This window comes from Littorina saxatilis, linkage group LG9 (assembly GCF_037325665.1).
Source record: "Littorina saxatilis isolate snail1 linkage group LG9, US_GU_Lsax_2.0, whole genome shotgun sequence".
NCBI lineage: Eukaryota > Metazoa > Mollusca > Gastropoda > Littorinimorpha > Littorinidae > Littorina > Littorina saxatilis.
Window position 1 is genome coordinate 63,636,814 of NC_090253.1, and position 20,921 is coordinate 63,657,734.

At 42.7% G+C, this 20,921-nt stretch overlaps 2 protein-coding genes across 2 annotated transcripts; both read left to right on the forward strand.

Annotated features, from left to right (window-relative positions):
- The first annotated feature begins 222 nt into the window (after positions 1–222).
- Positions 223–20,908, forward strand: LOC138977319 (ataxin-2-like protein). The gene is made up of 11 exons (XM_070350219.1): positions 223–311; positions 4,736–4,805; positions 5,175–5,264; positions 5,407–5,478; positions 7,549–7,684; positions 8,151–8,296; positions 8,697–8,785; positions 8,961–9,155; positions 17,817–18,070; positions 19,881–19,936; positions 20,834–20,908. The coding sequence occupies exons 1-11, from the start codon at positions 223–225 to the stop codon at positions 20,906–20,908; spliced, it is 1,272 nt and encodes a 423-aa protein (XP_070206320.1).
- On the forward strand, positions 11,007–16,815 carry LOC138976994 (uncharacterized). Its single transcript, XM_070349886.1, has 3 exons — positions 11,007–11,014; positions 15,916–16,546; positions 16,786–16,815. Exons 1-3 carry the CDS (start codon positions 11,007–11,009, stop codon positions 16,813–16,815), a joined length of 669 nt encoding a protein of 222 aa, XP_070205987.1.
- Positions 20,909–20,921: the final 13 nt, after the last annotated feature.

A 20,921-nucleotide genomic window follows, 5' to 3' on the forward strand; every position in this document is an offset into this window, starting at 1 on the left:
TGGTTCTACAAGCCCCACGATGTCTGTACTTTAACTTTAAGTGCTGTGTACATGCGGAATTTACTTCACATGCATGTAATTTAGGTTTCAGACGTCAGGATATTGTTTCCCTATGCTGCACATACATCTGTGCATGCAACTAGGAGATCTTTTGTGCCTTCTGCAGTAGGAAGTTCGCAAACAGAGTATTTTATTGTAGGCTGATAGCCGGGGCCAGCCAACATGGCGACGGGTATGGCTACACCATCTTTTCGAGACCAGCGCAGAGGACCTCCCAGATCCAGTGGCCGTTCAGGTCCCTCTTATCCTCGGTAAATATTCACGTCTTAAATATGATTTGTTCAGAAACGCTCTTTGTCTTGGGTGATATGGTTTCATTGCTTTTCTTGTATCTGCATTTTATATTGTGTTATGTGTTCCTCTTTCATGTGTCGGTCAGTAAAGTTCAGTGTTATTGTTAATAAATATGAGGCGTCAATGGTTTTGATGATGGCATTGTTTACGCACAGTAGGTACATTCGAAATCGATGCGAAGGCACGGTTGGTGTCAAAGAACAGTTTAGGCACACATCACGTGATAATTCGATGTGTTTTACATTTGGGCAACCACCTCGTCAGGAAATCAAAATGGCGGCGGATAACACCGTGTCGATTTGCTGTTTAGACATTTTGTGTTCTCATACGGCAGGGAACGATCGTGGCTTTGCGACTTACTTTAGCATTTTTTTTTAAGAGAGATCATTCTGGCTAGGTTGGTCGAGTTTATGCTGCTATTGACCCTGAAAGTTCTACCTGAGTAAACTTTTCATTGTACTTGCAGTTCATTCAGTAATACTAACAGCAGCGACCTCAATTTTGGTTGTACAAAACATTGCAATCTGAAGAGAGACTCGACGGTCATTTTGGCTGTCTGTGCATGGTGCATTGTAAAGCTACTGTTTGTAGGAAAGCAGGTGATCAATCAATCAATATGAGGCTTATATCACGCGTATTTCGTGGGTACAGTTCTAAGCGCAGGGATTTTTTTTTGTTATGCAATTTATAGCGCGCACATATTCAAGGCGCAGGGATTTATTTATGCCGTGTGAGATGGAATTTTTTTACACAATACACCACGCATTCACATCAGCCAGCAGGTGACACAGGCAGGACCTGTCACAGAAGAATCTTTATTGTGATTTCTGTTCTTTGACAGCACATCTGAGATCTCTGTTGGTCTGTCTCGGCCTCTCCACTATTAGTATCTAGGTCTCCTGATTTTGTTTGTTTAAAGGACCCCAACAGGCTCTTTTTAAGGTCAGATAAAGCAGTTGGGGTTGATTTAATAATATAGGTAAGCATCTAAAGATGCAAAAACCGAACAGTAAATCACAGGTTTTGTGTTGCATCAGTCTAATTTTACACAAAAAGCGGCCAAATTCGTCTGCTACGCGAGACTTCAAAATCCCCGCTGCGGCAAGCCGTTGGCTGTGACGTCACAAGCAGGAATCGGAAGCGTCTTTGCTGCAGCCGTGGATGCGGGCGTACTCCTGACATCATGCCGAGAGAGTGTGCTGCTGCTGTATGTTCGGAGTTGCAAAAAAAGGACTCGGGCTAAAATTTACTAATCACGGGGCGCACAGACCCTTGATTTTTACCCCCAGGCTCAAAACTGTGTGGTTCAGCAGCTAAAGTTGAGACCTGCCTACCCTTACGATTTGGGCGTAATTTACTACGATTTTTATTCCAAACTACGCCACTACGCTTTCCGCGATGGAAATACGATTTTTAAGAAACCGAAAGTACGATTTTTCGCATTTCGTCCCGATATAAATCCGATCCGTATTTTTGCTCTCGACGAGCTTTGTCGGATGAGACATTGGAGAGTCTGCTCCTCCTGAAATCAAGATCAGGAACCTTCGGCACCAGGCAGTACAGCCAAGCAGAACTTGGCAGATTTAAGTCATGCTATTACAAGTCTTTGAAAAATCCCTCTACCTCCAAATAAACTCTATGCTCATTCAGCAAACTCTAGATTAGACTAATGGTGGAGCGCTGGTTATGTGCGAGGCTAATTTCTTGAGATCTGGATCTGGATCTTTTACGTTGCAGGAACCACTGTTGGTCATCTTCGTGTGACCACATGACATATTTTGCTTTCGTCATCTTTTCAATCAGTGTAGTTTCCCAGTGCTGTGTTCTAGGGTCGTTTTGATTGACTTCACAATTTGAGAAAATCAATGACATTTTGTTTTTGCGAAGCAACTGAATATGAACAGAAAGTGTGCAGAAGAATGTTTGTGTCCTGCAAGACTTTATGAACAACTATTTCTCCGTTGGGAGAAAAATGAGGATGTCTACAGGCAAGGTAGTGTCATATTCTTTATTTGGGTTCTCCTTTCATTGTTTAGTCACACCCACCGATGGCCGTTACTTTTGACAACGAAAAACTACTCTTTCTACCACCAGATTACTCTTTTTGGCTGGGCTCATTACTCCTTGTAATTTTGGGGGTAGGCAGGTCTGAAAGTTGCTTCTGCCATTAATACTGCTTGTGACGTCATCGGAATTTTACCCAGAATTCACCACTTCCGTACTCTTGCGATACAATGGCCGCCAGATGGACACGCTTCGCTTCAGCCACAAAATGCGTCGGATTATGGCCCAAAACGATTCCGAAATAAACTAAACCCTGTGAGGGAAGGTGAGAAAACAATTTCCTACAGCATGCATATGGCCTGGTTAACAGAAGTCACGCCAAACGCAAATGAACGCGTTTTTGACACCAAAAAAAGCCTGTTGGGGTCCTTTAACAACTGTATGGAATGTGTTACATGTTTATTTCCGGCAAAAGCTCAGTTACATTTGATCTGTTGTGGTGATATGATGGTGTCTGTATTGAAGACCAGATGCTTGCTTTGCATAGCTTTACTCTTTGAGGAGTAAGCTACAGTTTGTTTTTTCTCCAGGTGTGCCTGACCAAAATAACTGATAATATTGTGTATCATTATTTTGACACTCACACACCCATGGTGTTTTCCATCACTTCCAAAATAGTTTGGGATTGTGCTTAGAGTTAATGAGCAAAAATACATGGAAGACAAAAACATGTGTGATTTGGTTCATGTAGGCTGCCCCTTCTGTTTTTGACTCACATGCGAAGCAAAAGTGAGTCTATGTACTCACCCGAGTCGGCCGTCCGGACCGGCCGGACGGAAAACTTTAACGTTGGATATTTCTTGGACACTATTCAGTCTATCAGTACCAAATTTGGCAAGATGGTGTATGATGACAAGGCCCCAAAAAACATACATAGCATCTTGACCTTGCGTCAAGGTCGCAGGGGCCATAAATGTTGCCTAAAAAACAGCTATTTTTCCCATTTTTCCCATTTTCTCTGAAGTTTTTGAGATTCAATACCTCACCTATGTATGATATATAGGGCAAAGTAAGCCCCATCTTTTGATACCAGTTTGGTTTACCTTGCTTCAAGGTCAAGGTCACAGGAGCTCTTCAAAGTTGGATTGTATACATATTTTGAAGTGACCTTGACCCTGAACTATGGAAGATAACTGTTTCAAACTTAAAAATTATGTGGGGCACATGTTATGCTTTCATCATGAGACACATTTGGTCACATATGATCAAGGTCAAGGTCACTTTGACCCTTATGAAATGTGACCAAAATAAGGTAGTGAACCACTAAAAGTGACCATATCTCATGGTAGAAAGAGCCAATAAGCACCATTGTACTTCCTATGTCTTGAATTAACAGCTTTGTGTTGCATGACCTTGGATGACCTTGACCTTGGGTCAAGGTCACATGTATTTTGGTAGGAAAAATGTGTAAAGCAGTTCTTAGTGTATGATGTCATTGCTATGTAAAGATCAAGGTCAAGCATGTGAGTCGTATGGGCTTTGCCCTTCTTTTTTGCAATATGTTGGTTTTTTTTTAAGGCGATACATACTTGCAGCTAGCCGCTCACAGAGCTAGGAAGCGAGAGGGCCAGCTACGCAAGATTTATAAAGTTAACACCGTTGGTTGATACCGAAAAATTCGTCTGCGCTGGACGGTAAACACCCAATCGAATTGGCAGCTGCGTGTCCGCCATTTTTTGTCGCGTAACAGCTTTGCTTGCCAAATCCTAGTGTTGTTCGCGGGGAAAATTGTCCAAGAAACACTACTTCCTCGCTTCACCCGCCTTAACTCTTCACGTCCCCCGTAGTCCTGTACCTTACCACATTGTTACTATACTTAGGAATGACCTCACAGGACGGAAGCGCTCTTCTGTGTCTGAAAACCACATTTAGGTCATTTCCTTTGTAAAGAAGCACATGGCTGCTCCGCGGTATGTTCGATTGGTGAACGTTTTGGTAGTTTGCAACAGATTTTTATTGAATTTTTTTCACGGAGATTTTGCGACCATCTCTGGTGATGGCGATACAGTCACTAGTCAGTAAAGACGAATTACGGGATATTATCGGCGACTTAGTGGCAGAACAAGTGCTGGGACTAGGAACAGACAATCACGTGACATTGAAATGTAAGCTTCGAGTGTTTCTTCGGTAATAATACTGGCGATTTGTCTTTCGGCCAGTGAAATTTTTGTCAAGTGACACGGACGAGATGGACGCGATACAAAATTATGCAGCAGTTACCTTCCAGCAATAGAAATACATTCACATAAATGTGTCCAGTGGCTGGCCATGTGCGGCTGAAAAAAATAAGGTTTACCATTATGTTGTGTGTGCACAGGTCACAGTCGGGCGGCATGACCAAAAGGAACGGAGCAGGCAGCTATGGTCCAATCCAGTCTCATCCAGGGGTATGCTGTGCTCGTCTTTAATCTTCTACCCAGCGTTTACATTTTCATGCTACTCGCAGTCACGATACTGTTTAACAATAACATGGTTTGCAGAATGATTAGAAGGAAACTCAGTTAATCATTTAATGTCGCTTGCAAGCTTGTACACAGATCTTGTTAAGAATAATCAAGTGCATTGCGGTAGTAATAATTTATAATGACAATAAATAGCTTTTCTATAGCTTGAGTCCCTGAAATGGTTCCAGGCGCTCTACAATTGCATTGTTAAACAATAAAATCAACAAACATACAAAGTGCCTGAGGATGTCATTGCTGTTTTAAAGATACTGAACACCGCGGGTGTGTTTATTTGTTGTTTTTTGTGCGCAGAATGTGACCTCTGCCCCTTGTGAGGATCAGGCCAATGATGATGGCTTCTATTCCAACGTGCGGATGCTGGGGGGAGTCACACAAGCTGTGGTGAGTTTATACACCGCAATTTTTTTCTCCAATTGTTTCTTCCATAGATGCAGCTATTCGCATGATCATTTGGCAATATACCTTAAAAGCTGTATTCCTGTGGATGACTTTATCAAAATGATTTGTGTTTTTTTGTCAACAGGGGCGACTTGTGAGAGTGGAGGTTGCTAACGGCAACATCTATGAAGGGATTCTGATCACAGTCAGCAAGGATGTAAGTGCCGTGTGCTTTTTGACTAATGTTTGTTGAGCCCCTGCAGTGGGGCTAGAGCACTGTTATGAGATGGACAGGAACACTAGACAGGAATGTTCAAAGAGGAAGAGTTGTACAGACCAGGGAACCCATACGATTTCGCCGTATTTTGTACGCTTGATTGTATAAAAATACGACCAGTACGGCCGGTGTACAAAATTACGATCAAAATCATTCCTAGACTAATTTTAACAAGTGCATCCTAAAGGCGACCCAGTATTTTGGATGTTTGAATGCTGTGTAGAGTATACTCATTGTTTCTGAAAATAGGCCAAGTTTCTTTGAGAATACTCCTAAGTGCTAAGGCCAAAAAAAAAAAGGTCTGTTTACGGTAACATAGGCCAAAAAAATAGGGTCGGTAGGTCGGGAAATTTTTTTTTCTTCCCAAAACCATATTTTTACGTTATTTTGCCAAAAAAACAAGATTTTTTTGTGGTTTTTTTTTTTCCAAATGCCAAAAAAAAGTCCAGGGTCGCGCGAAAAAAATAGGGTCGGTCGGGTTACCGTAAACAGACTTTTTTTTGTTGTTGCCTAAACAGGTGTTCCTAGGTCTGGTTGTTGTTTTTTTCCTTGCTGGAACTGGAAGCACATGATGACGGTATTATTCTGGATCATCTAAGTCTGATCATCAGTGATGTCTGACAGTGTGTCTGATGCTTCTGTCTGCATGTGGCTCTTACTTTAATTTGAAAGAGATTAAAACTGTAGGGGCTCTTGGTGAACTAGGACTGTTAAAAGAAAATGAGAGACATGATAGTCACAGTTTATAAGAGACAGGAACACGAAACAGGAGTTTTGAAAGAGAGTTTATAAGAGACAGGAACACGAAACAGGAGTTTTGAAAGAGGTAGTCATAGTTGATAAAAGACAGGAACACGAAACAGGAGTTTTGTGTAAGAGGTAAAGTCATAGGTTATAAGCAGGGGTGGGATTTCTTCCGTCCCAGGAAGAATTTTGGATTTTTTTTTTTTATATACTTTTGTTGTTGATCCCTGGCAGCTGTTGTTGACACTCCGTTCTGTGAACTGAAGGTCAGCTATCTGTCACCAAATCGAGTGACCTGTTATGTCATGTCATCCTGGCGAATGTGGCATCTTAGTTGCTATCTGTTTGAAAACCCTGCTCACCCACAACATTATATACCCCACTTGCAGGGATTCAGAGGCCTTCATTGGTGTGGTAGGAAAAATATGCATTCCTAATCTGTGGACCAGTGAAATGAAAAAACGTCTGGGGATATCATACCCAGGAACTCTCATGAAAAATTTCATACAGATCGGTCCAGTAGTTTACCCTGAATCGCTCTACACACACGCACAGACACACACATACACCACGACCCACGTCTCGATTCCCCCCTCCATGTTAAAACATTTAGTCAAAACTTGACTAAATGTAAAAAGGAAGAGTTGTAGTTTATAAGAGACAGAAGTGTTGAAAGAGGAAGAATTGTAGTTTATTTCCTTGCTGGAAGCACATGATGACGGTATTATTCTGGATCATCTAAGTCTGATCATCAGTGATGTCTGACAGCGTGTCTGATGCTTCTCTCTGGGTGTGGCTCCTACTTTTATTTGATAGAGGTTAAAAGTGGTGGGGCTTTTGATAAACTAGGAAAAGAGGTCATGGAGAGACATACAGCATTATGCAGAACAGTTTATTCAATTAGAAGAGAAACATGTCCTGGGATTCAGCTGGAAAAAGCAGAAATGAGGGCTCAGACTCGTGAAAAATTCCCTTTGTCGTGAGTCCTGGTACTCATTTGTGCTTATCCCTCTGCGTGACACAGTCAGAATAGGGGTCAGAACAAGATGTTGGCCCCGCTGAGACGTGGATGTTTCAGGGGGTCACAGTAGAACCCCTTTTTTAAGACCTAGACAAAGCTGAAAAAATCAGGTCTTAAAAAGGAGTGAGTCTTAAATTTACACATTTCTGAATAGAAAATCTGAACAAACAATGTCTGAAATTGGGGGGTCTTAAAAGGGGGGTTCCACTGTACTAGTGTTAGCACGGTGTCTTTGCGTGTTGCAGTTCAACTTGCAGGTGGACCAGGCCAAGCTGTTGAACAAGGCTGATGGCACCATGGAGAAGGATGTCTTCTCTTCTCTCATGTTCAAAAAGGATGACTACATCAGCTTCAAGGCGTCAGAGATTGACATCCGAGCAGGTAAGCCTTTCCATCGAGTCACAGAAACCCAAAGTGAACAGTTGGGCAGTGAAGTCTATCCACATTCAAAACGTTGTTGTCCAACAGCTCTTGACTTTTGAAGTACCAGGGCAACATATTAGGTATGCATGATAGTAAAGAACTGTAAGAGGCATATGTCTGCTTGATAACTTACTTGGTGTCAGATATTTGGCCAAGGTGTGTGCGTGTTTCCAGACCAGTTTAACAATCAACTTCAGTAGAAACGCACACACCTCATGTGGCCCAGCTCAGCCTTGAACATTTACCAAGACCCAATAATGGATGTGCCGAAAGTGTGGGATGACTTTATTATTTTCTAACCTGAGGATGAACCTTTGTGGGGGTTGTGTTGTTTGGGAATGTCTGTGACTGTTGTGGTGTTGCGGTTTGTGACATTGTGCACTGATTGGTGTTGACAGTGACGGTGTGAGTGGTTGTGTTGCAGACACTTTCCTGGACAGCGCCATCAGCAGTACCGGGCGGGTCAACGGTCAGAGCAACGACCCCTCCAAGGTCAAGACTCTGGTGCAGTGGGACGACGATTCTGAGAGCACTGGCTTGTCCCTGGAGGATGCTGGCACCGCCGGCTCTGTGAGTGTGGCTTGTGTTTTTGTTCTCTGGAATCTGCACATGTCCGTTTCAGAGTAGTCAGTGAATATTTGGTAATGAGCCGTGTTGTCTGTGAACAGAAAAAGTGAGCCTTTTTGGAGTCAGGATTTGTTATTTGGCCCAGTGGATGGGCTTGATAGAGAAAACTCTTGTCTGAAACTGAAACTGAAAGTTGTGTGTGTTTTGTTTTTTTAAATCTTAGACTTCTCTGTTCTGGCAGCCCAGTACTTGAAAGTATTTTACTGGTCGTCCTGCATCTTTTGACAGAGAGAGTTGTGAAAGGATGAAGGCATTTCTGTGAATTTCTTTGATTTTTGTGGTGCTTGTGTTCTATACAGACCTTCCTTATCTCTTCTGATTTGTTCTCTGTCTTGTTTTTCAGAATGGCTGGGATGCAGATGAAATGTTTTCGACAAATGCGGCAAAGTTCAACGTGGAAAGTTCCTACGAGGACAGCTTGGCCATCTACACGTAAGAACTCTTCCGTTGTATTTTCCTGCTGGTTGAATTATATTTGTTTTTGTTCTACTTAATAATTTGATTCATCAGCTTATAATAAGGTACTTTATTTGTAGTTGTATGTTGCTATTTGTTATGAGCTTCATCAGCAAGTTGTCTTGGTAACATGGTCAGTATTGCTTTGCAGCACACCCTTGCCCAAGTTTCGGAGCGCGGAGGAGGAGCGCAAGATGCGGCAGTTTGCGGAAGAGAGCGCGCGGCAGATCGAGAGCACGGACGGCTACAGGCAGCGCCTGGAGGCCGAGAACAATCCCACAGTGGACGAGGAGACCAAGTACAGCTCCGTCGTCAGGGAGGGCGAGGCCAAGCCCGCCTCTGACAGGTGGGACACACACACACACACATACACACACACACACACACACACACACACACACACACACACACACATACACATACACACACACACACATACACACACACACACACCCACCTTCTCTCTGCCCTTGGCATACTTCTTTCTTGCTTTCGCTGACTCTTTTTCACCTTTTGTAATGCACAGATTATGAGAGATAAGTCTTTCCAATGCCTTATTCAGATTAGCATATCATCCCATATGGGTCGTTTTCAAAAAAGGTACCCAGAGAGGGTCCCCTATTTTGTTAGAATAAATTAAATGCTTTAAACATGTGTATATTGCCAATAATAAATGAATAAAATCCAAAAGATTGTTGCCTTCCTTTTTCGAGTTGAACTATTACTCATTTAGTACAAAATATGTTGATTTCAAAATGGCCGATTTGTGACATGACGATCGGTCATGCGAACAAACTTTTGTTGTCCCAAATGAAATAAGTATACAGCAAAATATACAAGGATTAGTTGAGCAAAACTCATACTTTATGTATGCAAAGTAATACAACTTACAAGTTAAATTTCTGCCCTAATTAGTTGAAAATTGCATCACAAAAAAAGTGTAACAGTCGCTACACTTCGTTACCACAACCATCTACCAACTTCCCATCCCCTCCCTGTAAAATTGGACTGATCCAGGCACTACTTTTGGTTTCTATTTTGATATGTGAAGCAGTCAGATTGTGTGGATTGTATGGAGTTTTATTTACACACTTTTTATAGCCTGAAATAAAAGCAGGACAGTTTCGTTACCACTCTGTGATGTAGCGACTGAACATATATATTATATGATAATTGTTTTACGAAAGGCAATTTCGATCTATATTTCCTGTGTATTTATACGCACCACCGGTGGAACTTCAAATGTGTTATTTTTAAAACGGCGCGTGTTGTTCCAACAGTTTTATCAACGGTCAAGTTTTCGTTACTGTTGTGCTTGTGAATGAAGCGACTGTTCTCTCTTTCGAGCACTTGAGTGTACAAGATAAAACTTTGCACCTATTTCAATTGGCATGTACATTGTTATTGTTACTTGTGTTTGCAAAAGGAATGAAGAGTCTCCAAAGATAAAAATAATAGCTTAAGTACTGTTTTTGATGGTGTTTAGATATAACTTTATGCAAAATCTACCATGAGGGAATTTGTCTTTGCTCGGCGAGTTACCCGCGTCAGTCATGTTTTTAAAATAAGATCATGCTTAATTCTATAATTAATTTACATAACTTATCCCGACTCACAAGATCGACTGACTTGCAGTCTTCACACACAGTTTGTCTTGAGTCAGTCAGCAGACCTAGGTTTCTGTGTCAATCAGGACAAGTCGGAGTTGACTCCTTCACAGACGTTCACGTATCTAGGTATGATTTTCGATACCGTGGCCTGGACGGTCAGACTTTCTCTCAGTTGGTAGTCCAAAGTGATTTTCAATTTTTAAATAACCCATATGAAACTTAGTTAAACAAATAGAGTTTTTCATTCTGAGCACAGGAATACTTTTTTTAAGGTGGGCTGGAAAATAAAATTATGATTTTTTTCCGTATTTTTGGACTTTGAAAATGTTTTGCACATCATTCTTCCGCACATTCAGACATGCCTCAAGCACACATTTCAAATCACATGAGTCCAAAAATGAGTTTATGAATACTTTATATACTTTTCAGATTGATAATGCAAAATACATTGACAGGAAATACATCGTAATAGAGATACAGAGCTACAAAAATGGCACAAAATAGCAAAATAAACCCTCTGCTACTCCCAACAACTGGGCGAGAGTCAATTTTCTAACTCTTTCATCTCTAAATCCAAGTATTCCAATATGGCGTGGTCAGTCACGTGACGGTATGGCCTTGACCTGTGACCCAGCTTATAGGGTCAAGGCTGTTCTTTTTGAGTCACTTGAGAAAAAGTGACTCTATGTAATCGGTCAGTGTTAGTCTGTCCGGCCGGCCGTCCGGCCGGCTGGCCGTCCGTAGACACCACCTTAACGTTGGACTTTTCTCGGAAACTATCAAAGCGATCGGGCTCATATTTTGTTTAGTCGTGACCTCCAATGACCTCTACACTTTAACGATGGTTTCGTTGACCTTTGACCTTTTTCAAGGTCACAGGTCAGCGTCAAAGGAAAAATTAGACATTTTATATCTTTGACAAAGTTCATCGGATGTGATTGAAACTTTGTAGGATTATTCTTTACATCAAAGTATTTACATCTGTAGCCTTTTACGAACGTTATCAGAAAAACAAGGGAGATAACTAGCCTTTTCTGTTCGGCAACACACAACTTAACGTTGGGCTTTTCTCGGAAACTATAAAAGTGACCGGGCTCAAATTTTATGTGAACGTGACTCCCAGTGACCTCTACACTTTGACGTCTGCTTTGGTGACCTTTGACCTTTTTCAAGGTCACAGGTATGTCTTGAAGGAAAAAAATTGAAATATCATATCTCTGAAACTATTCATCGGATTTGATTCAAACTTTATAGGATTATTCTTTACATCAAATTATTTACATCTGTATTGTGTTGTGAATAGCAATTTCTTCCTGTCCATCTGATGCCTCATATAATATTCAGAACTGCGAAAGTGACTCGATCGAGCGTTTGCTCTTCTTGTTTAGGGTTACTTCTCCTTAAGGGGTGAAGCGTAGTTCAGCGTCTCGGCACTTAAACCAAAGGTTAATGCTATATGTGAGTCGATTTCAAGCAATAATGACATAATAAAACAGTTAAAGAATATGTAGTAAAACTTGGATATGAAAATTAGCGCTACCAACCTAATGTTAGAATACACGGCGAATGTGTAACAGTTGTGTCAAAGTGACCGTGTCACTCGTTTTGTTGTCACGACTGTGCTGTATCTTCCCGTGATGTTTGTCACGACTGTGCTGTATCTTCCCGTGATGTTTGTCACGACTGTGCTGTATCTTCCCGTGATGTTTGTCACGACTGTGCTGTATCTTCCCGTGATGTTTGTCACGACTGTGCTGTATCTTCCAGTGATGTTTGTCACGACTGTGCTATATCTTCCCGTGATGTTTGTCACGACTGTGCTGTATCTTCCCGTGATGTTTGTCACGACTGTGCTATATCTTCCCGTGATGTTTGTCACGACTGTGCTATATCTTCCCGTGATGTTTGTCACGACTGTGCTGTATCTTCCCGTGATTTTTGTCACGACTGTGCTGTATCTTCCCGTGATGTTTGTCACGACTGTGCTGTATCTTCCCGTGATTTTTGTCACGACTGTGCTGTATCTTCCTGTGATGTTTGTCACGACTGTGCTGTATCTTCCAGTGATGTTTGTCACGACTGTGCTGTATCTTCCCGTGATGTTTGTCACGACTGTGCTGTATCTTCCCGTGATTTTTGTCACGACTGTGCTGTATCTTCCCGTGATGTTTGTCACGACTGTGCTATATCTTCCCGTGATGTTTGTCACGACTGTGCTGTATCTTCCCGTGATGTTTGTCACGACTGTGCTGTATCTTCCAGTGATGTTTGTCACGACTGTGCTGTATCTTCCAGTGATGTTTGTCACAATTGTGCTGTATCTTCCCGTGATGTTTGTCACGACTGTGCTATATCTTCCCGTGATGTTTGTCACGACTGTGCTGTATCTTCCAGTGATGTTTGTCACGACTGTGCTGTATCTTCCAGTGATGTTTGTCACGACTGTGCTGTATCTTCCCGTGATGTTTGTCACAATTGTGCTGTATCTTCCAGTGATGTTTGTCACAATTGTGCTGTATCTTCCCGTGATGTTTGTCACAATTGTGCTGTATCTTCCCGTGATGTTTGTCACAATTGTGCTGTATCTTCCCGTGATGTTTGTCACGACTGTGCTGTATCTTCCTGTGATGTTTGTCACGACTGTGCTGTATCTTCCTGTGATGTTTGTCACGACTGTGCTGTATCTTCCCGTGATGTTTGTCACGACTGTGCTGTATCTTCCCGTGATGTTTGTCACGACTGTGCTGTATCTTCCTGTGATGTTTGTCACGACTGTGCTGTATCTTCCCGTGATTTTTGTCACGACTGTGCTGTATCTTCCCGTGATTTTTGTCACGACTGTGCTGTATCTTCCAGTGATGTTTGTCACGACTGTGCTGTATCTTCCCGTGATGTTTGTCACGACTGTGCTGTATCTTCCCGTGATGTTTGTCACGACTGTGCTGTATCTTCCTGTGATGTTTGTCACGACTGTGCTGTATCTTCCCGTGATTTTTGTCACGACTGTGCTGTATCTTCCCGTGATTTTTGTCACGACTGTGCTGTATCTTCCCGTGATGTTTGTCACGACTGTGCTGTATCTTCCCGTGATGTTTGTCACGACTGTGCTGTATCTTCCCGTGATGTTTGTCACGACTGTGCTGTATCTTCCCGTGATGTTTGTCACGACTGTGCTGTATCTTCCCGTGATGTTTGTCACAATTGTGCTGTATCTTCCCGTGATGTTTGTCACGACTGTGCTGTATCTTCCCGTGATTTTTGTCACGACTGTGCTGTATCTTCCCGTGATGTTTGTCACGACTGTGCTGTATCTTCCCGTGATGTTTGTCACGACTGTGCTGTATCTTCCCGTGATGTTTGTCACGACTGTGCTGTATCTTCCCGTGATGTTTGTCACAATTGTGCTGTATCTTCCCGTGATGTTTGTCACGACTGTGCTATATCTTCCCGTGATGTTTGTCACGACTGTGCTGTATCTTCCAGTGATGTTTGTCACGACTGTGCTGTATCTTCCAGTGATGTTTGTCACAATTGTGCTGTATCTTCCCGTGATGTTTGTCACGACTGTGCTGTATCTTCCAGTGATGTTTGTCACGACTGTGCTGTATCTTCCCGTGATGTTTGTCACGACTGTGCTGTATCTTCCCGTGATGTTTGTCACGACTGTGCTGTATCTTCCAGTGATGTTTGTCACGACTGTGCTGTATCTTCCAGTGATGTTTGTCACGACTGTGCTGTATCTTCCAGTGATGTTTGTCACGACTGTGCTGTATCTTCCCGTGATGTTTGTCACAATTGTGCTGTATCTTCCAGTGATGTTTGTCACAATTGTGCTGTATCTTCCCGTGATGTTTGTCACAATTGTGCTGTATCTTCCCGTGATGTTTGTCACAATTGTGCTGTATCTTCCCGTGATGTTTGTCACGACTGTGCTGTATCTTCCTGTGATGTTTGTCACGACTGTGCTGTATCTTCCTGTGATGTTTGTCACGACTGTGCTGTATCTTCCCGTGATGTTTGTCACGACTGTGCTGTATCTTCCCGTGATGTTTGTCACGACTGTGCTGTATCTTCCCGTGATTTTTGTCACGACTGTGCTGTATCTTCCCGTGATGTTTGTCACAATTGTGCTGTATCTTCCCGTGATGTTTGTCACGACTGTGCTGTATCTTCCCGTGATGTTTGTCACGACTGTGCTGTATCTTCCCGTGATTTTTGTCACGACTGTGCTGTATCTTCCCGTGATTTTTGTCACGACTGTGCTGTATCTTCCCGTGATGTTTGTCACGACTGTGCTGTATCTTCCCGTGATGTTTGTCACGACTGTGCTGTATCTTCCCGTGATTTTTGTCACGACTGTGCTGTATCTTCCCGTGATTTTTGTCACGACTGTGCTGTATCTTCCCGTGATGTTTGTCACGACTGTGCTGTATCTTCCCGTGATGTTTGTCACAATTGTGCTGTATCTTCCCGTGATGTTTGTCACGACTGTGCTATATCTTCCCGTGATGTTTGTCACGACTGTGCTGTATCTTCCAGTGATGTTTGTCACAATTGTGCTGTATCTTCCCGTGATGTTTGTCACGACTGTGCTATATCTTCCCGTGATGTTTGTCACGACTGTGCTGTATCTTCCCGTGATGTTTGTCACGACTGTGCTATATCTTCCCGTGATGTTTGTCACAATTGTGCTGTATCTTCCCGTGATGTTTGTCACGACTGTGCTATATCTTCCCGTGATGTTTGTCACGACTGTGCTATATCTTCCCGTGATGTTTGTCACGACTGTGCTGTATCTTCCCGTGATGTTTGTCACAATTGTGCTGTATCTTCCCGTGATGTTTGTCACGACTGTGCTGTATCTTCCAGTGATGTTTGTCACGACTGTGCTGTATCTTCCCGTGATGTTTGTCACGACTGTGCTGTATCTTCCTGTGATGTTTGTCACGACTGTGCTGTATCTTCCAGTGATGTTTGTCACGACTGTGCTGTATCTTCCAGTGATGTTTGTCACGACTGTGCTGTATCTTCCAGTGATGTTTGTCACGACTGTGCTGTATCTTCCCGTGATGTTTGTCACAATTGTGCTGTATCTTCCAGTGATGTTTGTCACAATTGTGCTGTATCTTCCCGTGATGTTTGTCACAATTGTGCTGTATCTTCCCGTGATGTTTGTCACAATTGTGCTGTATCTTCCCGTGATGTTTGTCACGACTGTGCTGTATCTTCCTGTGATGTTTGTCACGACTGTGCTGTATCTTCCTGTGATGTTTGTCACGACTGTGCTGTATCTTCCCGTGATGTTTGTCACGACTGTGCTGTATCTTCCCGTGATGTTTGTCACGACTGTGCTGTATCTTCCCGTGATTTTTGTCACGACTGTGCTGTATCTTCCCGTGATGTTTGTCACAATTGTGCTGTATCTTCCCGTGATGTTTGTCACGACTGTGCTGTATCTTCCCGTGATTTTTGTCACGACTGTGCTGTATCTTCCAGTGATGTTTGTCACGACTGTGCTGTATCTTCCCGTGATGTTTGTCACGACTGTGCTGTATCTTCCCGTGATGTTTGTCACGACTGTGCTGTATCTTCCCGTGATGTTTGTCACGACTGTGCTGTATCTTCCCGTGATGTTTGTCACGACTGTGCTGTATCTTCCCGTGATGTTTGTCACGACTGTGCTGTATCTTCCAGTGATGTTTGTCACGACTGTGCTGTATCTTCCCGTGATGTTTGTCACAATTGTGCTGTATCTTCCCGTGATGTTTGTCACGACTGTGCTGTATCTTCCAGTGATGTTTGTCACGACTGTGCTGTATCTTCCCGTGATGTTTGTCACAATTGTGCTGTATCTTCCCGTGATGTTTGTCACGACTGTGCTGTATCTTCCCGTGATGTTTGTCACAATTGTGCTGTATCTTCCAGTGATGTTTGTCACGACTGTGCTGTATCTTCCTGTGATGTTTGTCACGACTGTGCTGTATCTTCCCGTGATGTTTGTCACGACTGTGCTGTGTCTTCCCGTGATGTTTGTCACGACTGTGCTGTATCTTCCCGTGATGTTTGTCACGACTGTGCTGTATCTTCCAGTGATGTTTGTCACGACTGTGCTGTATCTTCCCGTGATGTTTGTCACGACTGTGCTGTATCTTCCCGTGATGTTTGTCACGACTGTGCTATATCTTCCCGTGATGTTTGTCACGACTGTGCTGTATCTTCCCGTGATGTTTGTCACGACTGTGCTGTATCTTCCCGTGATGTTTGTCACGACTGTGCTGTATCTTCCCGTGATGTTTGTCACGACTGTGCTATATCTTCCCGTGATGTTTGTCACGACTGTGCTGTATCTTCCCGTGATTTTTTCAGTTTGCTCCATTGTCCACTTGCACATCGTGACATGCAACTTTTCTGGTTTATCAGTTGTGCTTTTGCACGGTTGTTAGGAAATAGACTTAAATATCAGTGAAGCTTTGGGTTCTTGGAGGTTACATTGTGCTACATTAGGGCCAAGAACATGGGAAAACACGGCTAGCATCACTCTGGAAAATGATAATGCCAATGACAGTGTCAACGCTGATCGAAACCTCTACAATCACAAGTTAAGTTTCATCACTTGTAGATAGTGTCGGTACAGCAGGATATTCACACAAACGGTCTTTTAATAACGTTAACTATTCATGGCTGACCATGTTTAGTACTAGTTGGTTAGAATTTGCCAGCAAAGAGACAATCTATATCGGCAAACTGTTTTGTCGAATCTGTCAAGAAAAAGCTGTGTCAGGAAATGATGCAGTTTGTGTGCCAATCAAAGTAAGGGTGCTGAAGTTTGTGGTTGCTTTTTAGTTTGTTTCTTTTGTGGGTATGTTCTGTTTGAAACAAAAGTAATAAAACAATATACGCACACAATATTAGTGCATATATTGATATGTGTGTGTGTGATCATGATTTTGTGTTTTGCACAAAATTATATCATGTCCTATTAAAACGTCTGAAAGCAGTAAAATGTCCTATTGATGCCGAAGTGCTCAGGACATTTGTCCTATAGGTATGAATTTGTGGCAACATCCCTGCCATTTGGTTACTATGTAGCAACTGTTACACTAGGCCTCCGGTGATATTTGATCACCTCCTGCAAAGCAAGCAATTGATTAAATTTCCCAATTTTTGCTGATTCCTGTGTGTGGAAGTGTTGACTTTAATACAATTCAATTTTCAAGTTCCTGAGCAAAACTTTGTTTCAGCAACTTCTTGTCACACATCTGAGTACCTTTTTTGAAAACTACCCATATAAGTTGCTCAAAAGCAGCGCAATGTCAAGACAAGCTAAAAATGTTGGTGATGAAAGGAGCAATTGTAAAAGTGTGGTGCTAACCAGCTTGTATCCTACGCTCTGCTAGGTACGTGCCACCAGCCAGACGCCAGGCACCGTCAGAGCAAGGCCAGCGAGGTCCTCCAGGGGGACCCTCCTCCCAGCAACCCCTGCCGCAGAGAGAGCAGCGGCGAGAGAGAGGAGACGCCCGCCAGGAGAACCGCTGGGACAGGCCGCTGAACAGGGGACCGCATCCCATGGCCCAGCAGCCTGCACACCTGTCAGCCCACGCCGGGCCCCCACCTCAGACCAGGGAGCCTCCCTCTGACAGACTCAACGGTGGTCAGTATTGCCTTTTGCCACCTTCTACAAACCACACTTTAAAATCTTGCTGGTTTTAGCTCCTGGACATAATATCAGAGCAGTGTTTGTGGTCCATCCTTAGAAATTATCAGAGCAGTTTTTGTGATCCATCATTAGAAATGAGTGTGTTGGAATCCTAGGTCATTTTCAGACTTGTTTGTGTCAGCACATACCAGGTCACAGTCCCTGGCTGCTTGCCTTCCACACACTCTCTGGTCTGATGAGCCTTTGTCTTTAGACAGGAGCTTAGCTGTTTTGATTTGACACCAACAACTCAAGTCTTCCTTCTTATGACTTTGAGCTAAGAGGAACTTCACTCCGACAGCTGTCATGAAGTGGTATATGTAATTAGAGAGTTATTTTTACTCATGCGTGTTCTGCCCTATCAAACTCCTTTCACTCTAATTTAATACACTCCACACACAGAATTTGGAGGATACAGACTTATTAATTTATCCTCACAAAAGCAATACAATCTTCACATCAAATAAGCAGAAATACAACTTTCCAGTTACAACCGTTCAATTCACACAGTGATATGGTAATCACTGTATACATGGGATTATATGTTATAATAATCTTTTTAACCATACTATCATCAGTATGAGGTTATTCCACAAGAGCGGATGTTGACAGACACTCACGAGTTCGTAATTCTCACTGCATGCCGTCCTTTACACACTCTTGTGCCACTGAAATCCATGTAGATGCTGTTATCCATATCTCACGTTCCTCCCCGAGAAACACTCCTTCGCCCTTAGCGAAGAGTACTGGTTCGTCTCAACGACCAGTGTTGATGGGGACTCCACCGTCCATCCATCTTCGCCGATGTGACTTCTTGTCCTGACATCGTCACGAACTCTCGCCAGTGTGGGTTCCAACCCCCGAACATCGTCATGGAAACTCCTAAAGAATTAACCCAAGTCTTAATACAATATTCTCTTAAACCATCTCTTCTTTCTAAACAGTCGTGTATCATCTCTCTCGTTCATTCTACATTCACAACTAAACATTACACAAGTACTTCTGACATCATTCCATGTTTGTCATTCCGTCCACAATCAATATCCAAGCTATACTTAACCCATGGATCACTTAATCCATTAATGACACTACCATACATAGCATCAACATCTTAACATAACATAAATGCATAACAACATTTATATTCAAGAGATTACCCACCAAAAACGTAATACAATCTCAACGAGAATCCTCTTAAAAACTTCACACTAGAATTTAGTGCACTTTGCATACACTAACATTTACATTCCAGCTATGTAGTCAAGCTTCAATAATATACAACATAATAAATCATTTACCTTAAGAGACCCGTCTCAAGAAGGAGTGCTTGTTCCCCGAACAAGACCGACACGCGCTAACCAACCTCCTTGGTTCTGAGTTTTAGACGCTGTGAATCTCCCAGTTCAAAACCAGCTATATTTCTTAAACTCGTAAACACAACTCTGTCAAGCTAGGGCCATTTCCTCGTGAATCACACAAAACCCGTGATATCGCTTCTAACCTGTCCTACGCATCGCAAATCAATCTTTAGGGAGGTTAAAATCACGACGTGTTTCACCACTCAACATATCTCGAAATATCCTACTCACATCTTTGTGACAACAGCCTACATGCTTGAAATCTTGCTTTTTCATGTTACACCTTGAGTGACGTTAGCAAGATGTTGTACACAGCAAGGGATACTTAGGAGGGCCGTCTGATGTGCAACAGTTTCTAAGAGAGAGAACGTTTTAAAAGGGATTGTGTAGCCAAATTTTGTTTGAAGGATGTTTGTGGCTAATACCTGAAGCATCGCCTCACAAAAATGAGGATGCAGCGTCTGTAGGGTTTTTGCTTGACCCTTGGTTTTTTGACTCACATGCGAAGCAAAAGTGAGTCTATGTACTCACCCGAGTCGTCCGTCCGTCCGTCCGGAAAACTTTAACGTTGGATATTTCTTGGACACTATTCAGTCTATCAGTACCAAATTTGGCAAGATGGTGTATGATGACAAGGCCCCCAAAAACATACATAGCATCTTGACCTTGCTTCAAGGTCAAGGTCGCAGGGGCCATAAATGTTGCCTAAAAAACAGCTATTTTTCACATTTTTCACATTTTCTCTGAAGTTTTTGAGATTGAATACCTCATCTATATATGATATATAGGGCAAAGTAAGCCCCATCTTTTGATACCAGTTTGGTTTACCTTGCTTCAAGGTCAAGGTCACAGGAGCTCTTCAAAGTTGGATTGTATACATATTTTGAAGTGACCTTGACCCTGAACTATGGAAGATAACTGTTTCAAACTTAAAAATTATGTGGGGCACATGTTATGCTTTCATCATGAGACACATTTGGTCACATATGATCAAGGTCAAGGTCACTTTGACCCTTATGAAATGTGACCAAAATAAGGTAGTGAACCACTAAAAGTGACCATATCTCATGGTAGAAAGAGCCAATAAGCACCATAGTACTTCCTATGTCTTGAATTAACAGCTTTGTGTTGCATGACCTTGGATGACCTTGACCTTGACCTTGACCTTGGATGACCCTTGTCAAGGTCACATGTATTTTGGTAGGAAAAATGTGTAAAGCATGTGAGTCGTATGGGCTTTGCCCTTCTTGTTTTACTGATTCTTCTTCTTCTTCTGCGTTCGATGGCTTTACTGATGAATCCTTTCTGCGCGAGGTTGATTGAAGTCAACTGTGAGTGAGCCCATTGTTGTTTCTTGCAGATGTGCGAGAGAGACGCCAGGAGCCAGCAGGTCGCAACAACTACCAAGGCAGACAACCCCCGCATCACAACGTGAGCCCGGGTGTCCC

Excerpts from the sequence above, each read along its gene's own strand:
- LOC138977319 (XM_070350219.1), top strand. The coding sequence starts at position 223 with ATGGCGACGGGTATGGCTACACCATCTTTTCGAGACCAGCGCAGAGGA. Across the intron at positions 5,265-5,406 it reads GGGGAGTCACACAAGCTGTG|GGGCGACTTGTGAGAGTGGA; the intron begins GTGAGTTTATAC and ends TTTTGTCAACAG. Across the intron at positions 5,479-7,548 it reads TGATCACAGTCAGCAAGGAT|TTCAACTTGCAGGTGGACCA; the intron begins GTAAGTGCCGTG and ends TGCGTGTTGCAG.
- LOC138976994 (XM_070349886.1), top strand. Across the intron at positions 16,547-16,785 it reads GTGCTGTATCTTCCCGTGAT|TTTGCTCCATTGTCCACTTG; the intron begins GTTTGTCACGAC and ends TGATTTTTTCAG.